Source organism: Pyrus communis, chromosome 1 (assembly GCF_041283825.1).
Source record: "Pyrus communis isolate YQ-2024b chromosome 1, ASM4128382v1, whole genome shotgun sequence".
NCBI lineage: Eukaryota > Viridiplantae > Streptophyta > Magnoliopsida > Rosales > Rosaceae > Pyrus > Pyrus communis.
In genome coordinates, this window is record NC_142565.1 from 7618706 (window position 1) to 7639366 (window position 20661).

The 20661-nt window shown below is 37.4% G+C and overlaps 3 protein-coding genes across 5 annotated transcripts; 1 reads left to right on the forward strand and 2 right to left on the reverse strand.

Annotated features, from left to right (window-relative positions):
* Positions 1-1401: 1401 nt before the first annotated feature.
* On the reverse strand, positions 1402-6059 carry LOC137720464 (mRNA-decapping enzyme subunit 2). The gene is made up of 9 exons (XM_068459533.2): positions 5820-6059; positions 4956-5064; positions 4509-4660; positions 3881-4008; positions 3529-3624; positions 2746-2898; positions 2343-2446; positions 2188-2255; positions 1402-1867 (listed from the first exon to the last, which is right to left on the reverse strand). The coding sequence occupies exons 2-9, from the start codon at positions 5033-5035 to the stop codon at positions 1677-1679; spliced, it is 972 nt and encodes a 323-aa protein (XP_068315634.2). The 5' UTR covers positions 5036-5064; positions 5820-6059; the 3' UTR covers positions 1402-1676.
* Positions 6060-9775: 3716 nt separating this feature from the next.
* LOC137719982 (GCN5-related N-acetyltransferase 4, chloroplastic) lies at positions 9776-12351 on the forward strand. Its single transcript, XM_068458969.2, has 3 exons — positions 9776-10114; positions 10589-10985; positions 11823-12351. The coding sequence occupies exons 1-3, from the start codon at positions 9928-9930 to the stop codon at positions 12121-12123; spliced, it is 885 nt and encodes a 294-aa protein (XP_068315070.2). The 5' UTR covers positions 9776-9927; the 3' UTR covers positions 12124-12351.
* A 153-nt stretch (positions 12352-12504) lies between these two features.
* Positions 12505-18743, reverse strand: LOC137719981 (phosphoglucosamine mutase family protein). 3 transcript variants are annotated; one of them, XM_068458965.2, is made up of 18 exons: positions 18416-18743; positions 17428-17652; positions 17100-17166; positions 16789-16972; positions 16147-16199; positions 15894-15982; positions 15468-15704; positions 15132-15196; positions 14901-14961; positions 14699-14816; positions 14542-14623; positions 14360-14432; positions 14219-14280; positions 13649-13744; positions 13318-13472; positions 13122-13218; positions 12949-13026; positions 12505-12878 (listed from the first exon to the last, which is right to left on the reverse strand). In XM_068458965.2, the coding sequence occupies exons 1-18, from the start codon at positions 18420-18422 to the stop codon at positions 12768-12770; spliced, it is 1860 nt and encodes a 619-aa protein (XP_068315066.2). In that variant the 5' UTR covers positions 18423-18743; the 3' UTR covers positions 12505-12767. The 3 variants fall into 3 exon arrangements, with proteins under 3 accessions (XP_068315066.2, XP_068315068.2, XP_068315067.2); XM_068458967.2 differs by lacking the exon at positions 17428-17652; XM_068458966.2 differs by lacking the exon at positions 18416-18743 and having other exon boundaries at positions 17402-17515.
* Positions 18744-20661: the final 1918 nt, after the last annotated feature.

Here is a 20661-nt window from a genome sequence, read left to right on the forward strand (position 1 = left end):
TGAACCATTTGTGTGTAGTCATCTTGTGACCACAATGACAGATAAACACGGGTGTTATAGAGACAATCTATGAAAGTTTAGTTTTTTATCTCTCATCGTGTCACTGCAATGAGAGATATAAACACTTCAACGTTACAACTTGATAAATCCAGACCAACAAGAGTTCATTTTCATCTGTCTCTCATTATGTGAATGCAGTGAGAGGTAAACACATAAGCGTTGTATGGCCGACCTATAAAAGTTTTTCTTTAGAGAAATAAACACTATTGTGGGGGATGGCCCATGTGGCATTTGTGTGTGTGTCTCTCTCTCATTGGGTTACCCTGCAGAGAGAGATACACACACAAGCACAATAAGGCCGTCATGTGGAAGTTTCTCTCCTTAGTTCAATACTCTGATCATATAATATAACGGCATAGTCAAGAATGTGTTGGGTCCATTATCTAGATGATGACATGGGTATAGCATATGTATTCAATTCTACATAACAAGTCGATCAAACCAAACAAAAGTAAATGAGAAAAATGAAATCTTCCACAAATCCTGTGTGATGGGAAAGCCAAGACCTTGGTCCTAAACTGAAGGGCAAAGGACAAAGCCGAAAAGGAAATGTAGCGAACAGGAAGAACATGAGCCACATGCCCGGCACCACCACAATTCTCAAAGCAGATAAGAGAGAAAAGACAGCACATTCATAAATAGTCCAGGGAGAATGTATGCCACAACTAACCGTGGCCAGAAACCCTTGTAGCACCACATGGGACTCACAATCACAAACAAACAACACACAAAAAAGGAAGCTCGTATTTCAAACATATACCGACATGCATACAAAATCTACAGGCCTATATAAGAATCCTACAATTGTCGGCAGCTTCGTTAATCAAATTTTTTTTTAGCATACTTCGGAGTATGAAATATTCTGAATGTTTCGGTGTTTTTAAACAAAAATTTAACTGTTAAATCCATCTTCATTATAGACGTTAAGACCTTCCATAATGGTTTTATTGGAGTTTAATTTCCATATATAGGAATCAGAGTATTTGAGTTTGATTCGTATAACAACGTTGCTGTAGTGGTGCGAGTTACGATTACGAGAGTAATATTCTATAAGAATCAATCTCATGCAGGCCATATATCACACAAAACTAAACAATAGAACTCACCCATACTAAACTAAAATTTTTCGGCATAGTCCCAGTTGGGTTCCAGTTTAATAGAAATCAAACTCAAAATCTCCGACCTACTAGTAGCCATTTTTTCTATGTAATTCAGGGCATTATAAAATGTCAAAGCAAGCATTCTCCCGTTAGAAAATCTTGAACTACGAGTTGAAAAACGTAATTAAGAGACCAGAATTCACAAATGAATATTTGTAGAGGACAAGGCGCAAGAGCAATATATCACAATGAAGAACACAAATCACGTTGCTGTAGAATCTACCGTTCTCGTTCATCATATCCGTCTCGGAGTTTACAAACCGATCATCGACTCAAAATGCAGATACTTTGCCATGTGTGGGTTTCTAAACAGGATATACACAACCCCACAACTGAAAATCTAACACCAACGATGTACATCTGACATGAGGGGCAACTCTCCAGTATTTGCGAATGCAAACGAACCGGGGATATTAACCCAGCTATGCAAACTTGAACCGCTTTACAAGAAGCAAGTTACATTGGAGAACGGAAACCAGCATCAATTGCTTGCAAGACTGGAGTGACGTCAAACCTGAAGTTTCTGAAACTCTTGCCTGCTTCTGTGTCTGGAGGATGAACTTCGGGTTCAGGTTTAGTTGGTTGGCTCTCCACTATCATGGTGCTACTCCCTATCGAGCTGCTTTTTGCATTCCACACGCTGATTCCTAAGAAGGATGAAAAACAAAGCTCATCAGAGAAGTGGAAAAGAAATTTCAGTACACGTGGGTTTTTACAAGGATCAATGACAACTCAACATTAGCGTGAGTGCTCAAGTTCGATTAAACTTGTATACTACAATATGCCAGCACTACTGTAACCTGGGTATGAAAACCGACGTCTGGTGGAAAATTAAGTATGTTCATATGCTTTGATTTCTCCAAGTTTGTAAGATTCATCTTTCATTTTCCTTTTCCTTTATCCCACAAGTTTAACATAAACCTGAAGTTTATAGGCTACCGAAAGATTTCAAAGGAAGGGGAAGAACCTTTGAGAGGCATATCAGGTCTTGGAGCAACCGGGGACTGATGTGATAAAATCCATGATTTCATTGTTCTGTTAGAAAACATCGATCCTATTAGACATAGCAAAAAGTTGGAACAGTTGAGAAAGTAATTAAAGTTATGAATCAAAATAACTTACGCCAGAAAAGGTGACACCATGTAAAGCTTGAGGCCGGTGATGCCACGAGATATCACATCATCACTTGCAGGCTGAAGATCATCCAGCCGGTGCCATGCAATTTCCTGCAAACAAATACAAATGGTGTGCGCTTAGCCAATGATATTGTGCAGGAAAAGAGGGGCATATATTCTATGAAGCGATAATGAAGACATTAAATAAAATATAGAGGTCACACAGCCAAGAAAATAAAAACCCACAAATTTAGTACTCAATAAAGAGATAACTCTGCAACCTTACCAAAGTGTAACCTACAATGAAAACTACAAGTAGTGTTCCTTCAGAATAAATTTCACTAAGAAATTTAAAACTCCGTGAAAACATAAATGATGAAAAAAACGTGGATGCATTAAGAATCACATACACTGATCTCCTTTTTGGTGAGTGGTGCAAAGGCAGTATCCTCCCTCACACCAGCAATAATGTACAGCCGCACCCTTTGCTGTCCAAATATAACTTCAATATACTCGTCTTTGTCAAGAAGATTTGTAACATCAAAACCTGTTTCTTCCAGGACCTGCATTCACCACAAAGAACCAGGTCATTTATAACATATGGAGGTTCACAAGAACTGTCTAGATTGCGTGCCTTCAGAGAGAAAAAATGACACCTACTGGTGTTAAGTTTCATACAATAAATTTCCTAGTAACATATGCAATTTCCATTGGATGAAGCCATAAAACCAGACTATTCTCCTAACTCTATCACAATGACAAGGTCCAAAAACATCCTCAGTCTCCTACATGTCAGAGAGTCAGGAAAAAGTTGAGTTCTGAAATGTTTCCTTCCATACACACTCCTAATGTATCACAAAAATATAGGGCAATAACATTGTTATGGAATGGATATGAATCGTAAAATCATAGCGCCTGTAGTTTATCTTGTCTTCTCAGCAGCAAATCTTATTACCTTAAGAAGATGAATATACATGCATCATGGAAATAAAATGTCAGATTGAATATTAGTTGTGCACACACCACCCACCCTCTGCCCTCACGACACATCCACCCGCAGAGAGAAACATAGAGATTTAATTTTTTACAAATTGTCAATTTCACTGGTTCAAGGCTGTGAAACCTTGCTGTAGATATCCAGGGAAAAAATCGATCTGGATTAAAAAAGAAACTGCCATATGGAAAAATCTTACTTCTCTGATGGCACATGCATGGTCTTCTTCATCTTTGTTCTTTTTGCCACGAGGGAAACTCCAGCTTGATCCTTTCCATCCCTTCACGAGTAAGCACTGCAGTTGGCCAAATGTAAATTAGTACAACAGAAACAATCGCACTGCTTTAAGAAAGCTCTCATATTTGACCAATAACTTCACCTCATACGGAAGGTTGTGCACGGACATAACAAAAACTTATGATATCGACCAGTCATCAAGTTTAAAGATACCAAATGGTTTACAACATTAGAAAAATAGCTTTTAAAAAGTCGTTCACGTTCAAAAAGGGTTGAACTTGGGAGGTTCTAGAATCATTCACAGAAATCCTCACCCTTTCAAAGGTTTCATCCAAAATGATTGCGCCAGTTACAGGAACCTTGACCTTGTAAGAAGTGAAGTCCTTAAATATGTCATCTATATGGGCAACATAAGGTTTTAGAACATCACAGCTGTTAAACACTGCAAAACATTAAGGAAAATAAGGCTGCACTAATAATGGGAGGAAATTATAGATGGACTAACAAAAAGATAAAAATGGAGCAAGGGTATGATAAATTGGAACAGACAAACCATATGTGGTACACAAAAGGTCCATAGGAATCTAAGAGAAGTACACAAGTGATACAAGAAATTCAGGCATACAGTGTTTTTGGTTTTGGTGGGGTTGATACACATCAACATGGCATAGCTAAGAACTTCAAGCTTTGCCAACCATAGTGTCAGCAATGCTTTCAGACGGAAATTGTCAAACTCTCCATATGTGCAGGAGCTGCAATAACCAATTTGGGCTATGCCATGCATGCGGAAACAATACAATGATGCTACAGGAAAGCAGGTATTAAGCTAGATATTGCCGGTACAGGAGAGAGGGCGTGTGGGGACAGATATTTGTATGTTGACTTCACCACGGTGTATAAGAAACAGAAAGGAAAATTTGAGTCATTGACTGCAAAGGATACATAAAGAAGTGAACTCCTTCAAACTAAATGACTTCAGTGATGGATTTTTCTCCACTGAGTTGTCCTCATAAAACCAATGAGCATACTCCACGAGAAATAAAAGCCTCTCAAATGATTGCAGGTCTTCTTTTGGCACATTTAGAACAAACCGACTGCCAGTAAATGGTAAAAGAAAAGATTCAGATGCATATCTAAACAAGTTAGAATAACATAGACAAACCCTAAGCAGAAGGAGGGAGAGAGGAAGACCAAACCAATTGGCAATTTGAATCTTGTTTTAATGAAATGAAACTGGGATGCATAAAAGGAAAAGCTTTGTAGAGAGAAAATTGCACAATTCATCAACCTTCCAAGTTCAGTACATGATCGTTTGTTGTACCTAGGACTCGTCACTAAAAAGCGAGAGGAGAACAATACTAAATCTGAAAAGAGTGTGTCTTTACGGACCTGCATAGATCATCAAGGAGTTCTTGGGGGGGGAGGCCGTTCTTCAGTAAAGCACTCGATGACCGAGGGAGGCCAGACATGGCTTCCCTTTTGCTTCTTGCTTTGTTTCCTGATATATTTAAAAGCAAAACAAATGTAAATGTGGGTAATTTAGGATATGCTCCAAAGTTCAAAATCTGTAACCTAGCTAAGCAAAGTAAAATGAAACTAAATACGAAAAGTCTTTAGTTCCATAATATTCGTTGACGCACATCTTTTAAATCCTCAGCATTTAAGGCTACACTGCAGACGTTGCAGCTACGATGATGGGCTTTCTTCATCTTTTAGATTTTTTGAAAAACAATGCACTAACACCATAAAACACACAAACTTACACTCAAAAGCTCTAGAAATATCCCCTCATGAATTTAATGAAAATACTCGAACTTACTTTTTTCCTTCTGTTTAATCAATTCAGCTTGATTCCACATTACTACAACCATTTCCCCTCTCAATTACTTTCTTTTCTTCCTTTTGTCAAACAATTACAGCCCAAAAGCACAATTTATAACATTTGTGACAATTTTTGAAATGAAATAACAACATATGTATCGCATATATATACCAATGAGGCTAAAATACCCAGAGAGCCATAGTACAATCAGTCGCTTCTAACTCTGAGCAAGCCAAGCTGACTGAATTCAACAACAACCATGATTCAATGGATTATCTTTACCACCAAATCTAATACAACAATCCTAAGAAATTACTACAGCATCCATCCCAGTGCTTTCAAACGTCGTAGTTTGAAGCGGCCGAGATCTCGCGCCAGTAAATGACCCAACAAATTGCACAGAGAGAGAGAGAGAGAGAGAGAGAAGATACCTTAGTGTTGAATGTTGAGTTTCGTCGAGGGAGTTGTGGATAGAGACTACAGTTGCTGAGTTTATTGGAGGGGCTTTGCGAAGAAGAAGGTGGGATTTTGCGGAGGGGGAGGACTCAGATCACTCAGCGCCTGTGCGACTGCCGAGAGGTGGAAACCTATGAAAACTACACTTTATTTATGTCCCCAATGTGTTTTCTTTTCCTCAATATTTCAAATTTTTCTCATATGGTATGTGCCCCTAAACTCGAAAAATCAATGGTTAAATTTTGTATATTATTATTCTTCAATTTTATTTTTTTAAATATCCAAAATCACACAAAAAATCTTTTTTAAGCTTTGACACATTGACTGCATCTTTAGTATGACTGCATCTTTTTTGTAGACATTTTTCGCAATTTCACAATTTTTTGATGATTTGAAGTGAGGGTTGTATGGAACAAAACTCGATACGACATAGTTGCGTTAACTCTATTAAGATGACAAAAATGATCCTTAAAATGTTGGCAACATGCCTAAAAAAAATGACGGATTTTTTGACAGACATTAGCTATGATGATACATTGACACTGTAAATATAATGTTAGTGATAAAGAGAATGAACCAAAAAAATGCTACAACGAAATCAGATTATTGGTGAAGACTAATGAGAATGAAGCTTTACTAATTCAGTTAACTGCTAAACAAACTAATTACTGTGCTTAATCCAAGCAACTGTTAACCAAGCGAGCATGAAAACTAACACAGCCATGATTCTTAATACAACTTATTTATTTGTATGGCTTTATAGGTTAACATTAATAATTAAATACTTAACAAAATCCTGCAGAGCAATAGCCCATGGTCAGTTTGTGTAAACAATATTTTGTAGCTATTTGCACATTCAGCAAGCTAACGTCCTCCATTTTCATTTTCGTCGTTGTGAGCCCTCCATGCCAACTGTCAAAAGTGAATCTTTTTGTTACTTCTGCAGACATTTGGAAAATAACTGTTTACTACCTTGCCTTGTATTTGCTTGTAGGAACTCGGGTGGCAATGACACTCCTAAGTAAGAAAGTTGAGGTTTCACCATAAAATTAATTGGCAATATGGGAAGTAGTCAAACTTACTTATAAGCCCATGCAAAGTCTTTCATCCAATTAATGTGGGACTCATTCTCAACACGCCCCCTCACGTGTAGCAAATTTTTAAGCCTATGTGAACGATACAACAAGGTGACGTGGAGCGCGTGACCGTTTGGCTTCACGCGTGGGACAGCCTGCTTTGATACCATGAAGAAAATTGAAGTTCCACCATAAAAACCAATTAGCAATATGGGAAGTGACCCAACTTATTTATAAGCCCATGCAAGGTCTCTGCTTACATCAATGTGAGACTCATTCTCAACCATGAGTGGCTAGCGAATGCTATAGTTGCTGTTGTTGTGTGCCTGACTTTGGTGTATCTCTTTTCATATATTCATCTTCCAGGTTATTGTTCATCTCAAAGCAGTTGGATTTTTACGGTGTTGTTGCGTTCTCGAGTGAATGGTGCCATATATCTCGTATTAATTTTTACGAAGAGAACTTCACTACCTTGTTTTATATTTAATTTTAAACTAACTTGGATGATTCGTCACTTTCTCTCTAGGTGCCAAGAGAGTGATTGTCCTTTCAACGTGCGTGCTGTTTGACCTCTCACTTGCTGTTGTATTTTTTGGTATATCGTTCCACCATTTACCACAGACACATCCAGAGCTGTAAATGTAAGTTTCTGTTAGCAGTGCACCTACCTCCTGGAGTGTCCGTACCTCTTACTTCCTAATTTTGTACGTCGTATAGCAATGAAACTTTGTACCTTGTATTTACGCTCATAAAGCTGTTTTTTCTCTGCGAGATCCATGACGTTACTGAAATATCACTAATTGGAAAATATTTTTGTTTGTCCTTTCAATTAGAATATCTAGATGTATGGATATTTACAAATACTATATGGTTTATGAGGTTGTGCATGTTGTAGATACAAGAAGCAGCTTTGTATGAAAAACGAGATCTTAGGTCGTATATGTCTCTGTGTTCTCTTACTCCTGGAAAGTTGACGAAGGAGGTTGAGCAAATTAATGAAGGTTTCAGATGCGGTGGAGGCAAAGTTGTTGATCTTGTAACTTTTTCTGTCAAGTACGGTTGTTGGACTGATGATGACAGTGACAGTGGGTTGAGCAAATCAGATATTCCCCCACCATGCACGTTGACGTTGGTAGCGTACTCATGGTAATGAAAGAACAATGCGAGTACTGCTTGATACAAAAGGTTCAAGACGGTGGACTCTTGCTATCAACGCTGATGAAATAGAAGATTTCACATTCAAAGGTACAGTAAACTTCAACTATGTGCATTATTTGATCTCGCTGTGTTCGCACTCGTGTTTGTAGATGAAGTGCTAAGCTGAAAAGTTCAGTTTTGTACCACGTATGGATGGACTTAGCTTTCTCTCACAAACTTTTGACCTCAGATGCAGAAAGTCCGGAGGAATTGGTTCTTTGGCTGACATGAGCAGCGTAGATATGGATGGCACATTATTCAGTATTCCGGAGGACAGAATGCACCGACAAGGTTCGATATTGCACTCTTCTGGTCACAGAACTCTCTACCCGGATGGCTCACGAGGTTGAATGGAAGAGGGACGAGCCCACTCCCCTTCTAAAGTTAAGAACTGAGATGGGCATATTGACTCCTAAGTCGAAAGAGTTCTTTCAAAGCTTCATCCTTGGGGATCGCTGTTTGGCAAGTTCATGTCCCCCACGCCCTTGCATTTTTGAGCTGTCTTCCTGCTAATTTTTAGGTGCTTCGAATGTAATTTATACGTTTTGCTTGCAATTACATAGGAACTTTCAGATTGAAGAAAATCAAATGAATCATGTATAAGCAGACACAAATTAAACGGATATATGAGTTTCAATATAGCATTACCGTCATCATTTTCAAGTGTAATTAAGCATGCAATTTTCTATTGAAGACATGATCAAATAACGTTGCGCTTATAGTGATATGTTGTTCTACTCGAAACCTTAAAGTCGAGTTCAAATTATAAATCCTATATGCATGATACTCGTCTTTTATTAGAGAACAGAAGTTCATCCATACATACTATTAACACATTATCAATGACAGAAACTCCGTTCCATAGCCATACCATTGTCCAACAGCAATTAAAACCTTTGGCTTCTCTACAGACATCATTTGTTCACATACAAGATTTGCACGTGAAGGTTGAAACGACACCTTCACCGTTTACAACTTTACAGGCTTAACTTACACCACAAAAACATGGGTTTTATCCATTACCCCAACGAAAAAGAATGGGGTTTTACTTTTACCCGAAGTGAAATGGAAGAAACTGAGATACACACGTGTGGAAGGAAAAGTTAGGGGTCTGTTTGATACTATACTTGAATTTAACGTTTTAAACTCAAAAACAATTTTTGAGTTTTAAGCCTAAAAAACTTGTTTGGTATGACTATTTTTAAAAACTAAACTCAAGACTAACTAAAAAAATATAGTATATTCTCTAAAAACATAAAAAATAAGTTTTTAAACTAAAACTCACTCATTTCTTTTCTCTCCCTCCTCCCCTCTCACTCCAAATCTATCTTTGTCCTTTTTTTTTTTTACCTTTTTTGTCTCTCCTCCAATCCATTCTTTTCATTTTCTCGATTCTTTCTCTCTCCTCTTCCTCTCTATCTCGTCCAACCCTCTCTCTTTACTTTCTTTCCTCATCTCTCATCTTTCCTCCTCTTCTGCGACCTCCTCTTTTTAGATCTCTTTGTTTAGTTTAAATCGTAAGATTTAAAAATTTTAAATCACAAACCAAATAAGTTTTTTAATCTTAAAAAAAATTATTTTCAAAAAATGATCTTAAAAAATATTTTAAAAAATAATAAATTTTTTTAAATAGGATGCAAACAGGCTCGACGTAATGCAGTTAATTTTGGCGTGAAACAGTGGCTTCCTCATCAGATCAAAACACATTGGCTTCCCTCATCATGTGACATAGCTGAAACAAACCCCCAAAAAGAAAGAACCTGAATCCGATATAGAGAGAGGGGGAGGAGAGTGAGACAGGGTCCAAGAAATGCGGACGATACCGTTGGGAATATCAGCAGCATCCCCAACTTCCTTAAACAGCTCCTTCCTCAACACTCTCAACCTCAACAGACCAAACCCTCTTGTTCCTCTTACTAATTCCACTTCTGCCAGGGTTCCTGTTCCTGCCTCCACCTCCACTGATGACTTCTCTTTCCTTAACTTCTCCAAATCTGGTGGGTAATCCAAAAGTTTCTGTCTTTTTACTTGTTTATTTCAATTCCTTAATTTCCATGTCAGAAGGTTTTTGGGTATTTTGTAAAATTTAGTTTTGTGTTGACTCCTCATTTGGGTTATGAATAATCAAGCTTAGTTTTTCATTTCCCTTTAGTTTTTCTGATTTGTGTTGGCAATCAACAGAGGTTTTTCCGTTTTGGGACTGGTTTTGTAGGAAGCACTTCGTTCATAATCGTTCTTGCTAGAAGCGCTTTAATTAGAAGCACGTTCGTGTTCTTATTAAAAACTGCTTTTCTAGGAAGCACGTGCTCTGATCTATAAACACTTTTAAGTGTCGATCGTCAAACATGATTAGAAGTGCTTTTGTTTGTCTGACGCAGCTGTGTGATTGTCTGTTTTATACTCAAAAGTCATACGGGAAATTTGGGTTTTTGAGATTCTATTTGGATGATTTTTTTGGTTATTGGGTGTAGGAGTTTGCAGAGCCAGTCAAGTGGCTGATTTATTTCCCACGGTGTCTCCCGAGATTGTGGTCCGGGAGGCACGGTTGGAGGATTGTTGGGAGGTGGCTGAGACTCACTGCAGCTCTTTCTTCCCCGAGTATTCTTTTCCCTTGGACTTTGTTTTGAGGATTGACCGGCTGGTGGGGATGCTGGCCGGATTTTCTCTGCCGAATGGTTGTAAGAGAACTTGTCTGGTTGCTGTGATTGGTAATGCTGGTTATGAAACGTTCCTCTTCAGGAGTGATGATTTCAAGGTTGGCGGTTTTGATGGGAAGTTCAGTCTCAGTAGGAGGTATGTGGCTGGAATATTGACTGTGGATACCGTTGCTGATTTTCTTCCCAGAAAAGGACCTCTTCGTCAGAGAAGGTAAGTTCATAATTAGAATTTTTCTTTGACTGTTAAGCCCTGAGCAGCTTATAGTTTATGAGTCGAGTTGAATTTTGATGAAACTTATTTGTTAGCCATTATAGAGTTGAAGTAGATCAGTACTGTCGTCTATGAAACACCGGTCTCTTTTGTGCAACATCATATGAACTGTTTATCATCTTGTTACGGAGAAAGGTTTTTATTGTATATCAGAAGCTTTTTTCATGACACAGCCATCAGATTAACAGGATATAAGAGGATCGATTTGTTAATTTCTTCACTGATTAGTGTGGAACCACAATTAGCTTTTCTGGTCCGCTTTATCAGCGCACAAAAAACCATTATCTTTGCAATTGTTTGGTTTCGCCCCTACTTCTTTTGATCTCCGACATCATTCCCCTTGGCCTGTCTATAGAGAACCTCATCCAAACCAATTACGTGGGTTTTTCCCAGGCCCTTTCCCAGCCTCAACGCCCACCCTCGTTTCCTTCCCTAGCCCTTTTCCGTGTCTGTTCTGAATTTCATCGCATCAGCTGTTGCAGCTCAAATATTCATCTCTTGTGCATGTGCAAATGATGTGTTCTTATCTGTCACAAATGTAGTTTCTGATACATAGGCGAAAAGAAATTCTTAGATTCATATCGCACATTAGAAATGATATGGTGTTGGCTAGTACCAACCGTAGACCAACTATGGATATTCAGTTTCTTGTAATCGATGAGAGTTCAACTCTCCGAACCCTTAAATCCAGTGACTTCAGATGTTCAATCCAAAATGTGGCTAGTTCATCTGGTATACATTCTTATTTACGTATGTGCATGGATTTTTCAATCGCAGGACTGGAGTTGCGTACGTATCAAACGTTGCTGTCCGGGAGACATTTCGACGAAGAGGAATAGCTAAAAGGCTAATAGCAAAGGCAGAAGCCCAAGCCAGGAACTGGGATTGCCGTGCCATTGCACTGCACTGCGATTTGAACAATCCCGGGGCCATAAAGCTGTACAAAGGCCAGGGTTTTAAAAGCATCAAGGTGCCGGAAGGAGCGAACTGGCCCCAGCCCAAGACCGGTCCGGACGTTCACTTCAACTTCATGATGAAGCTTCTGAACCCCAAGACTTCTGGCTTAAGAAACGAATAAGACGGACAAAAGAAGAGACATTTGGAAACACAAAAGAACGAGGAACAAAAACTAGGATGTTTGAGAATAGGTTGTATATAATTATGTAAGCTTAAGATGAATCTGTGCTAGTAGCTTGTATTTTTCGTTGGATAAAACGCTAATTTTGTAAATATTTGGGGGGAGGTACGGTTGGAGCATCTTCATATCTTGTGAAGATATACTTCCGCCCAATTTATATTTCTCCAATTTTTTCAGAGCTGCGTAACATGTCGTGCCTGAAACTGCAATCACCGCCATGGCGGAACTAAAGACAGCCATGGTACCAAAGAAAAAACAAAAACTGCTGTTGCACGTATACAAATTCTAAAACAGAGAGACCATGATCTCAAAACATTTAAGTGACGTCTAAAGGCTCACATTTCAAACCAAATCAAAATTGCAACGTTTTACCATGGACAAGCAGATGTTCTCATACGATGCTGCTTAGAATTCCATGTTATTCGACATGTTTATGGTTCTAAACCGCCATAGTATGGTAAACTCAATCTTTCTACAGTGGTATTATAGTGCCATAGGTGCCTAACAACCTATGCCGGAAAACATTTTGAGGCATGAAGATGCCGAAGAAGCCAAAGGATTTTCCACTTGGATAGACGTAAAGCTTATGATGCTTGGACAAATTTGTCTAAAGCAGATGTATCCAAAGCTGGGAACTCCTTCACGGCAGCAAGCACAATGTTTCCAAGTGAAACGGCTTCATTGTTGCTCGGTGCCTACAGTGTAAACGTCGTATTAGTTGCCTTACATTAAGAAATGGTTGCAAGACATGAGTTTCTTGCCTACCTCTATGTTCAAGGGAAGTACAGGATCATGAAGCGAGAGCCTAAGAAGAAACCATCCGCCGTAGCCAGAAACTCGGACCTGTTTCCAAGTGCACATTGGGGAAGCATGAGTTTAAGAAACTAAACAAAATGAAACAGTGACAATAAAGTCAGTCTCGACGAAAATAAACTTACCCCTTCGTAGTTAACAGGGGCTTTTTTAAGCTTCGGATCAGAGTTGATATAGTTCTCCAAATGTTTCAACACTGCTTCTCCATAGTCTCGGAAAGATCTGCAAGCTTTGATTTATCAGAAACCTTAAAGCATTTACCCATGTACACAGACATGCAGAACAAACTCTTAACAAGGATTAACATATACGGTAACATACCCCCCTTTCAGATCTGGATGACTTTGATTGATCTTTAATCTCAACTCAACTGAAAAACCTGGTTCCTCAAGACCTTCCAAAAGACCGGTCAAAACTTTGCTGCCACCGACTTGCCCTGAAGCTCTGGCTGAAGCAAGTTTATTCAATATTTTGACCTGAAAATAATGCCACAGCAGCTAAATTCAAACAGTAGGAGCAGCAACAACAAATTCACCAGAAATGATAACGAAAGCCGAGTGAATTTTTCACATTACGGGATTGTATGTCAATTAATGGACAATCAATCTCAAGTGTAAGAATACCCTAACACAGTGTTACACTAAAAGCCTACCATGAGGTATGCGCCATCGTCAAGCCAGTGGTTTTCCTTGAGAGCTCCATGGCCACTTGTCTCAATAGCCAGATGTGATTCCTCACCAACAGAGTTCTGTAATCAATATAGAGACTTCAGTTGAAAAACAAAATAAGATACACAATGAGATGAGAATTATCAACGCAATGCTGGCTAAGATGTGATATAACTGTTTATTTCACGGGCATATTTGGAATATAGAAAACAATATAATTAGGGAAAACACTATGCCCAAAAAGATCTATTGCCAGTTGCTGTCGACGGTTGGCTAGAACTAGATTGATTAGGAAATTTTGTTCGGTTCATTGATAGTTCCTAGATTATAATGTACAAACCATGCCTGGAAGGCCCATACTGTTCCTAATGCTAGATTCAGGATAAAAGATCTCCCTGGAGTCCGTCCTTTCTAATATGCAAAAAATATCTCCAGGACTATGGGGCTTCTAAAGCTAGAAGCACTTGGATGCAAGATCTTCCGTGAATTATTCCTTATTGATTTTTTATGAATCATAAAAAGTGTAAGCAAGATAACTAGACAGTTTTTCTTACCAAACGAATAGCTTCATCAATGACATTTTTGTAGCCTCTTTTGAAACGATGGTGCTTTCCCCCTACAAGAAAATGCTAATCGGTAACTATTAAACATTCCATACAATAAGAGAAGTACACCATTTTCAGTTTCTTTCGTACCAAGTTTCTTCTCAATAAATGTGGTGAGACCGTCTGAAGTCACGCTGTCTGTAACAATGGTAGTTCCCGGATGCTAAGAAAATTAAACCACAAAAACATATTGAGATAAAACGTGGAAACACATGAAATGATATATTTTGAAATACAAGAGCCTTGTTGCAAAAACAGAAGAAAAATCTTACCTCCTCAAGAACAATTGCAGACATCAAGGCAATCAGACGATTCCTATTGAACTCCAGGCCGGTTGAATCCACCGCAGCAGATCTAAAAGAAACACTAATTAGAAAGAGGCAAACAAACTTAATGTAAAATAGATCTGTGGGCGGCAAGAAAATGTACCGATCAACATCTGTATCAAAGATGATCCCCAAATCAGCTTTGTTATCAAGGACTGCCTGGGTGATAGCTTTCATTGCTGTTTTGTCCTCTGGGTTCGGGATATGATTTGGGAACATACCTGATCCAAGATCATATATTTTATTAAAAATCCCGATACCGTATTTACAACTTGAATATTCTAGCGTTCAACAATCAATATTACCATCTGGCTCCAAGAACTGACTTCCAGTAGTGACTGCACCAAGAGGTTCAAGCACTTTTGCCTGATAAAATTGAAAAGAACACACTTATGATTAACTTGAGTACGTATTGAACAAATATCAAACCTTTTTCATCAATGCACATGGCAGACTGCCATCAAATTACAAATTAACGTCAAATAAAATTCTCTAACAGTAAGCAAAATATCAGTGTCCAAAACAAGGAAACTTACAGCAAAAAATCCTCCTGCTCCATTCCCTGCGTCAACTACAATATGAAACCCCTCCAGTGGCTTCTCTGAGATTATATAACACCGCACAACAAATTAGGAAAAAGAAGACAAAAGCGCCTCAAAGGACAATCATTTAAATGGAAGGGCAAAGAAGGAGCTGATTATAGAAAATTAAATGAAAGATACTAATAATAACAGTTTTATACGGAATGCAAGTGCTGGTGTTTGACACTTATCAAACAAGTCAATTACAACCAACATCTCACTTCATAGTAGGGATGAAGAACTGAATTTCAGTACGTTTCCACAATGATGAAGATTCCCTAGAAGTCGTACCTATATTTCCTGCAGCTTTGCGAACTGCCTTTACAAGATCAGATGTATATACACTCATGTAATCAACTCTTTTTACGGAGGCAAGTACTTTTTCTTTTGAGCTCGTCAAACCTTCAACTGTAAATTTATCATAAATATCTGCAGCACGCTCTAAGATGTTCTTAATGTCAGGTTTCCCGAGCCCGCCAGAATTTGTGAAAAATTTGAACCCATTCCTGTTGTAAGGCAAATGACTTGCTGTTGAAATAACATCAATATATTGCATCAGGGGAAGCCAGCATAGATGAGATAGCCTAAAGGGAAAAAATATAATCTCAAAAAATAATCCGGAATTTGATCCTGCGTTATCTAATTATGGATAGACAATAAGGCCAGAACTATAGGTGGTAAAAAAACATAGTTTGCAAATGAGCTTGCATACCATACCTGTTATCATAATAGACCCGTCGGAGGGGCATAAGAAAGATTCATCTTCAGTAATTGTGCTATTAAACATTGCGGGTGTGGATGCCAATCTACATAGAGGAAAACAGTTTCAATCAATATCCGGATCAATCCACACTTATTGGTCATACACAAACCAGTATCTATTTACAACAAAACTATCAATCCAAATAGTTATTCCAGAGTCTATCAACATTAAGATCAACAATATAATAAAGAGAAGTTCATCACCCACCCGTATTGAACAACATCCAGACCAGCACTGGCAATTCCTCGCGAAATGGCATCCTGGAAGTTGATTTATCAAATAGAACGAAATTATCAATAATTAAGGAAAGTACTATCAGTAAAGCTTTTCAGATACGTTATTGAAATAGGTAGTGTGAGATTAACTTTAACACCTAACAACGGTATATTATCTATCCAAAAATATAATTCTCTTATATTTGAACAACACTGAAAATTTTCAGAAACTAAATATAGTAAGACAGGCTACCGATCCAATAATTCTAAGTGCTACTCCTATTTTGACCCAAACAAGACAACTAAGAATGATGAACACAACAAAAAAGAGATTTCTATTTTCATCTGAATCTTACTTATAATCAACTTGCAATTCCACTCTGCCAACATCTAAGTTTTCTTCTGAATTTCCAATTTAAACAATAGTTGCCATGTTTAAGTTTACAAAGTTATTACTAAAATGTTGTAGAAAATGAAGCACACAAAAGTTACTTGGTAAACACATATTCAAGATAGTGTGTGAAAGATATAATACTTAACCGAGCAATCCAAAAAATATCACATACTGCATAACCAGAGAAAGAAAAATAAAAAAACCCATACTTGAACAGACTGACATTTAGTTAGGACATACCTCTAACTTTTTTGCAGATATTCGAGAGTCATGGCCAACAGAAATTCTCAAACGTTGAGAACCATCAGCTTTCTTCTTTTCCACTAACCATGCAGCAAAAGCAGCTCCTATTGCTTCTGAAACAGGTTCAGTCAGACTGATTGGCTCTCCTTCAACCCCAGCAACAGCAACACCTCGAATATCACTGTATATGTAAACATCAGACCACAAAGAAAAACAAATCAAATCAATAATTCCAAAAAATGTCACGTGCCGAGAAAGTTGGAAACATTTTAACTTCAAGACTACTCTATGGTGGCATCATTTGTTACCTGCCATTTTGAAGCTTTGAAAAATCAATTTTGTCAAGATTTGGCACTGCAGTGGTAGATGGAGCAGCTGCAAGAAAATCCCAAATGAATATCATACATTATCCAAAAAGGTAACGGTTAGTAGGACCATAATGAATAAGTTGACAAGAGATCCAAAATTTAATAATTTGAAACCTAGGTCATCCAAACAACCCAAATAAAAACTCGCCCATGCCAAAGAAAAGATTTTTATGATGAGCACGAAATAGAAAAGTACGTATTTTAAGGAAGTGTAGAACACCAATTTTAAATCTGATATCAACCTTGATAATGAGAGTCTAGAACAGACCGTTGCACTGAACAGTTCTTCGGTTTATGCAACTGCTCTGGTGTTTTGATAAGTTGCGCAATTGCATGGATGGAATGGAAGTACATGCTAACTTCCCTTGCTGGAAGGGAAGCATGTTGCGCAAAAAAGGGGCAAAATTGCCCCCTTGACATTGGGTGTCAAACTTCCTACTTAGTTGGTGGCACTGAGACACAGAAACATTTTGGACAATCTTCCCTGACATTGCTGCATAGAAGTTTTGTAATTTTATCAGATCTCACGGTCATAAAATATAATCAAGAGAGTTTGTTCATCAACGGGTTTTCGTGAGTCTTGAAATCCACCTCCAAATTTCACCACAATTATTTGTGAGATAAGAAGGGTCAATTCTACAGAAGAGTGCAATCTTTTGGAATTTCGAATTACAACATCGGAGAACTGACATTCTGAGTAGAAGAGGGTTTCATCTAAATTTATTTCAGTAATGCCACACCATGTGATAACTACTTGATCAAAACTTGCATAATATCAACAAAGCACATAACAGATGATAGACAGAATTAGGATTGAATCCTCATATCGTCGTCAGCAAAACACAGTTCACAATCTAAACAACGATTCAATGCGTATTGTCGTTATCATTCATCAACATAATCTACTTATTAAGAACAATTCCATTCACCATTAATCCAAACCGCCTTAAGATTCAAATTATAAAAATACAAATAAAATAATCACCAGTTTCGTATTCAGTAATCCAGCAGCTAGGATTGAACTTCAAAATATCAACTGACAACTAAATTAATTAACAAAGAACCCAAATTTATATTCTCTAATCACGCACATCCCGAACAAAGTGACCCAATCTTATGCATTAAAAATCGTCACTTTCGTAAAGCAAATCTACAGAGCAAATAACAACTTACAAAAAAGAACAAATCTTTATCTAATGGGAAAGCTAGGAGGATTGATATTAGTTCAAATTTCAGAAAAAGAAGCAGAATTTTACCTTCCATCTTGTAAACCGATCGGCGTTTGGGAGAGAGAGGTAGGCGGAGAAGCCGATAGATGCAAGAAGAAGACGGTGGTGGAAGAAGAGGGTAGGTGGATGAATATTGAAGGCCACGGACACCTGGCTATTTCTACGTATTTTATTTGCCTACAGGTTTCCGTCACTCAAATATATTTGCGAATCAAGGAAAACACTATCAACAAACAGTAACTCTATCTACTACGGTACTACCTACCAAGTTCTAACACTCTTTCTGGTACCTTCTATTCATATGACCAACCAAAAAAGGCAGTCTTTAGCACGGACATGATCATACAAAGCTCTCATTTTCTTTTATACGTTTGGAGTACTTTAAACTAACGGAAGGTTCAGTGTAAAATTAAGAGCACTAGCGTTGCAAGATATATACGGTCGATCTCACTTAGTGGAACAAAATTTTGTTGTTGTTTGTGTTTTAGTCACGTGGTTTTTTTTTTTTTTTTTTTTTTCTTATGTATCTATGAATGTAAAGAAAATTAAAAATCAAAATAATTTCAATACTCATGTGTTAGTAAACACATAAGAATTCAAGACATAATAGTTTCAGTTTTCGATTCAAATTAGTAAACATGTCATTTGTTAAGAGTATGGGTTGAGTTTAAATCTCAGTAACAAGAAAATGTATTAAGTTTAAATTTCATGAACGAAGGTTGTTAGATAAAACATTCTTTTATCATGTTTCAATTTATGACCACATGTGGAGTGGAAGATAAACCACCCAACCAGACCGGTCGACATCAGTAGAAGAAGATTGAGACGAAAGTTGGATGAACCCAGAAAACGTGTCCACAGAAAGAATGGGCTCAATTACACAAATTGGACTAAATATCTAATGGGCTCATTCTGTTGGCTAATTTTTTCTGACCCAATGATTTAAGATAGAATTAGGATTAAATCGCACATCTCACTTGTAGCAATTAAGCAACTTGATCCATAAACGTTGTACGAATAGGTTTTTTCTCATCAGAAAACTTTTACGGTTCGTTATCTCATTGTGTATAAAATTAAAAAATAAACTTTGAATACGTGCAATCACTTACAAACAACACGTATTAAATAAATTTACGCAACTATGATAAGAACCCAGTAATTTCATACTCACCGTTTTGTTTCTTTAGTTTGACTGTTAGAGTATAATTCTCATTTCCGAATTCTCCTTATTAGTTAACGTTTCTTGTATATCAAGTAAACTCAACCCTATATATTGTAACCATTGTACATTAATTAATACAAAAAAACATATTTCTTCGTTGACTCTACAAATACACGTAGTTAGAAATGAATGTAACATGTTTACTGTCTAAATAAAACATAATGTCACATGCTCAGCCTCAACATTTGCTTTGTGGTGTTCTTTGTGTTGACTTTGAGATTAATCAATGTCTCAAACTCTGTTGTTAAACTTAATTATATTTTATGTTCTCATGTATGCAATGCGTGCAGGTGATTAGAAAAGGCAAAATTAATTAAGATTCAAATGGAAACACAGGTTGTAGTTTGTTTGCAAAAACTCATGTCGGAAATCCGAATCGATACAATTGACTAATAAGGAGAGTAGGGACGCAAACTATGGAAATCTTGGATCTTGGTCAATAAAATATTCACATAATATTGAGAAACACATCATCATTGTAAATTTGTTATACAAAAAACGAGTTCTTTTCAAGCCACGATATTCACTCTTTTTGGACCCAGAGAGGTTATGGGAAAATTTCATCCTGTCTGGACCACAGTCAAACAGACTCACAAACTCGTAGCATCAAATCCGCGACCTTACATATTTTCTTTTTCTTTATTGAGAGCCGCAGTTCGCTCTCTTACCGCTGGGCCACTTACTGTGGTTACAAAAAACAAGTTTCAATTTTCAATTTTGTCTAATATTATAGTTGACCAACCTGGATTTTGTTTTATTTGAAATTTGGTTGTATGTATTAAGATTTTAGAGTGACGGTTGGTCTATTACCAATCACATTTATATTGTGCTATTACAAAATACCGTTGTAATTAGAAATGAAACATTTTAATATAAGTTGAAATTTGTTTTGTAACATAGTCGATATGAGACTTTTTGACATTATTTGTCAGACACAACTTTCATTTGTCAAATGAAGATCCAAATTCCACGCAGAAATGATGTGTGATATGTCCATCTTTTGCTGTCTTTTTAGTTTTCATGAATTTGGTTTGTCTCTTGGGTTGGTTCA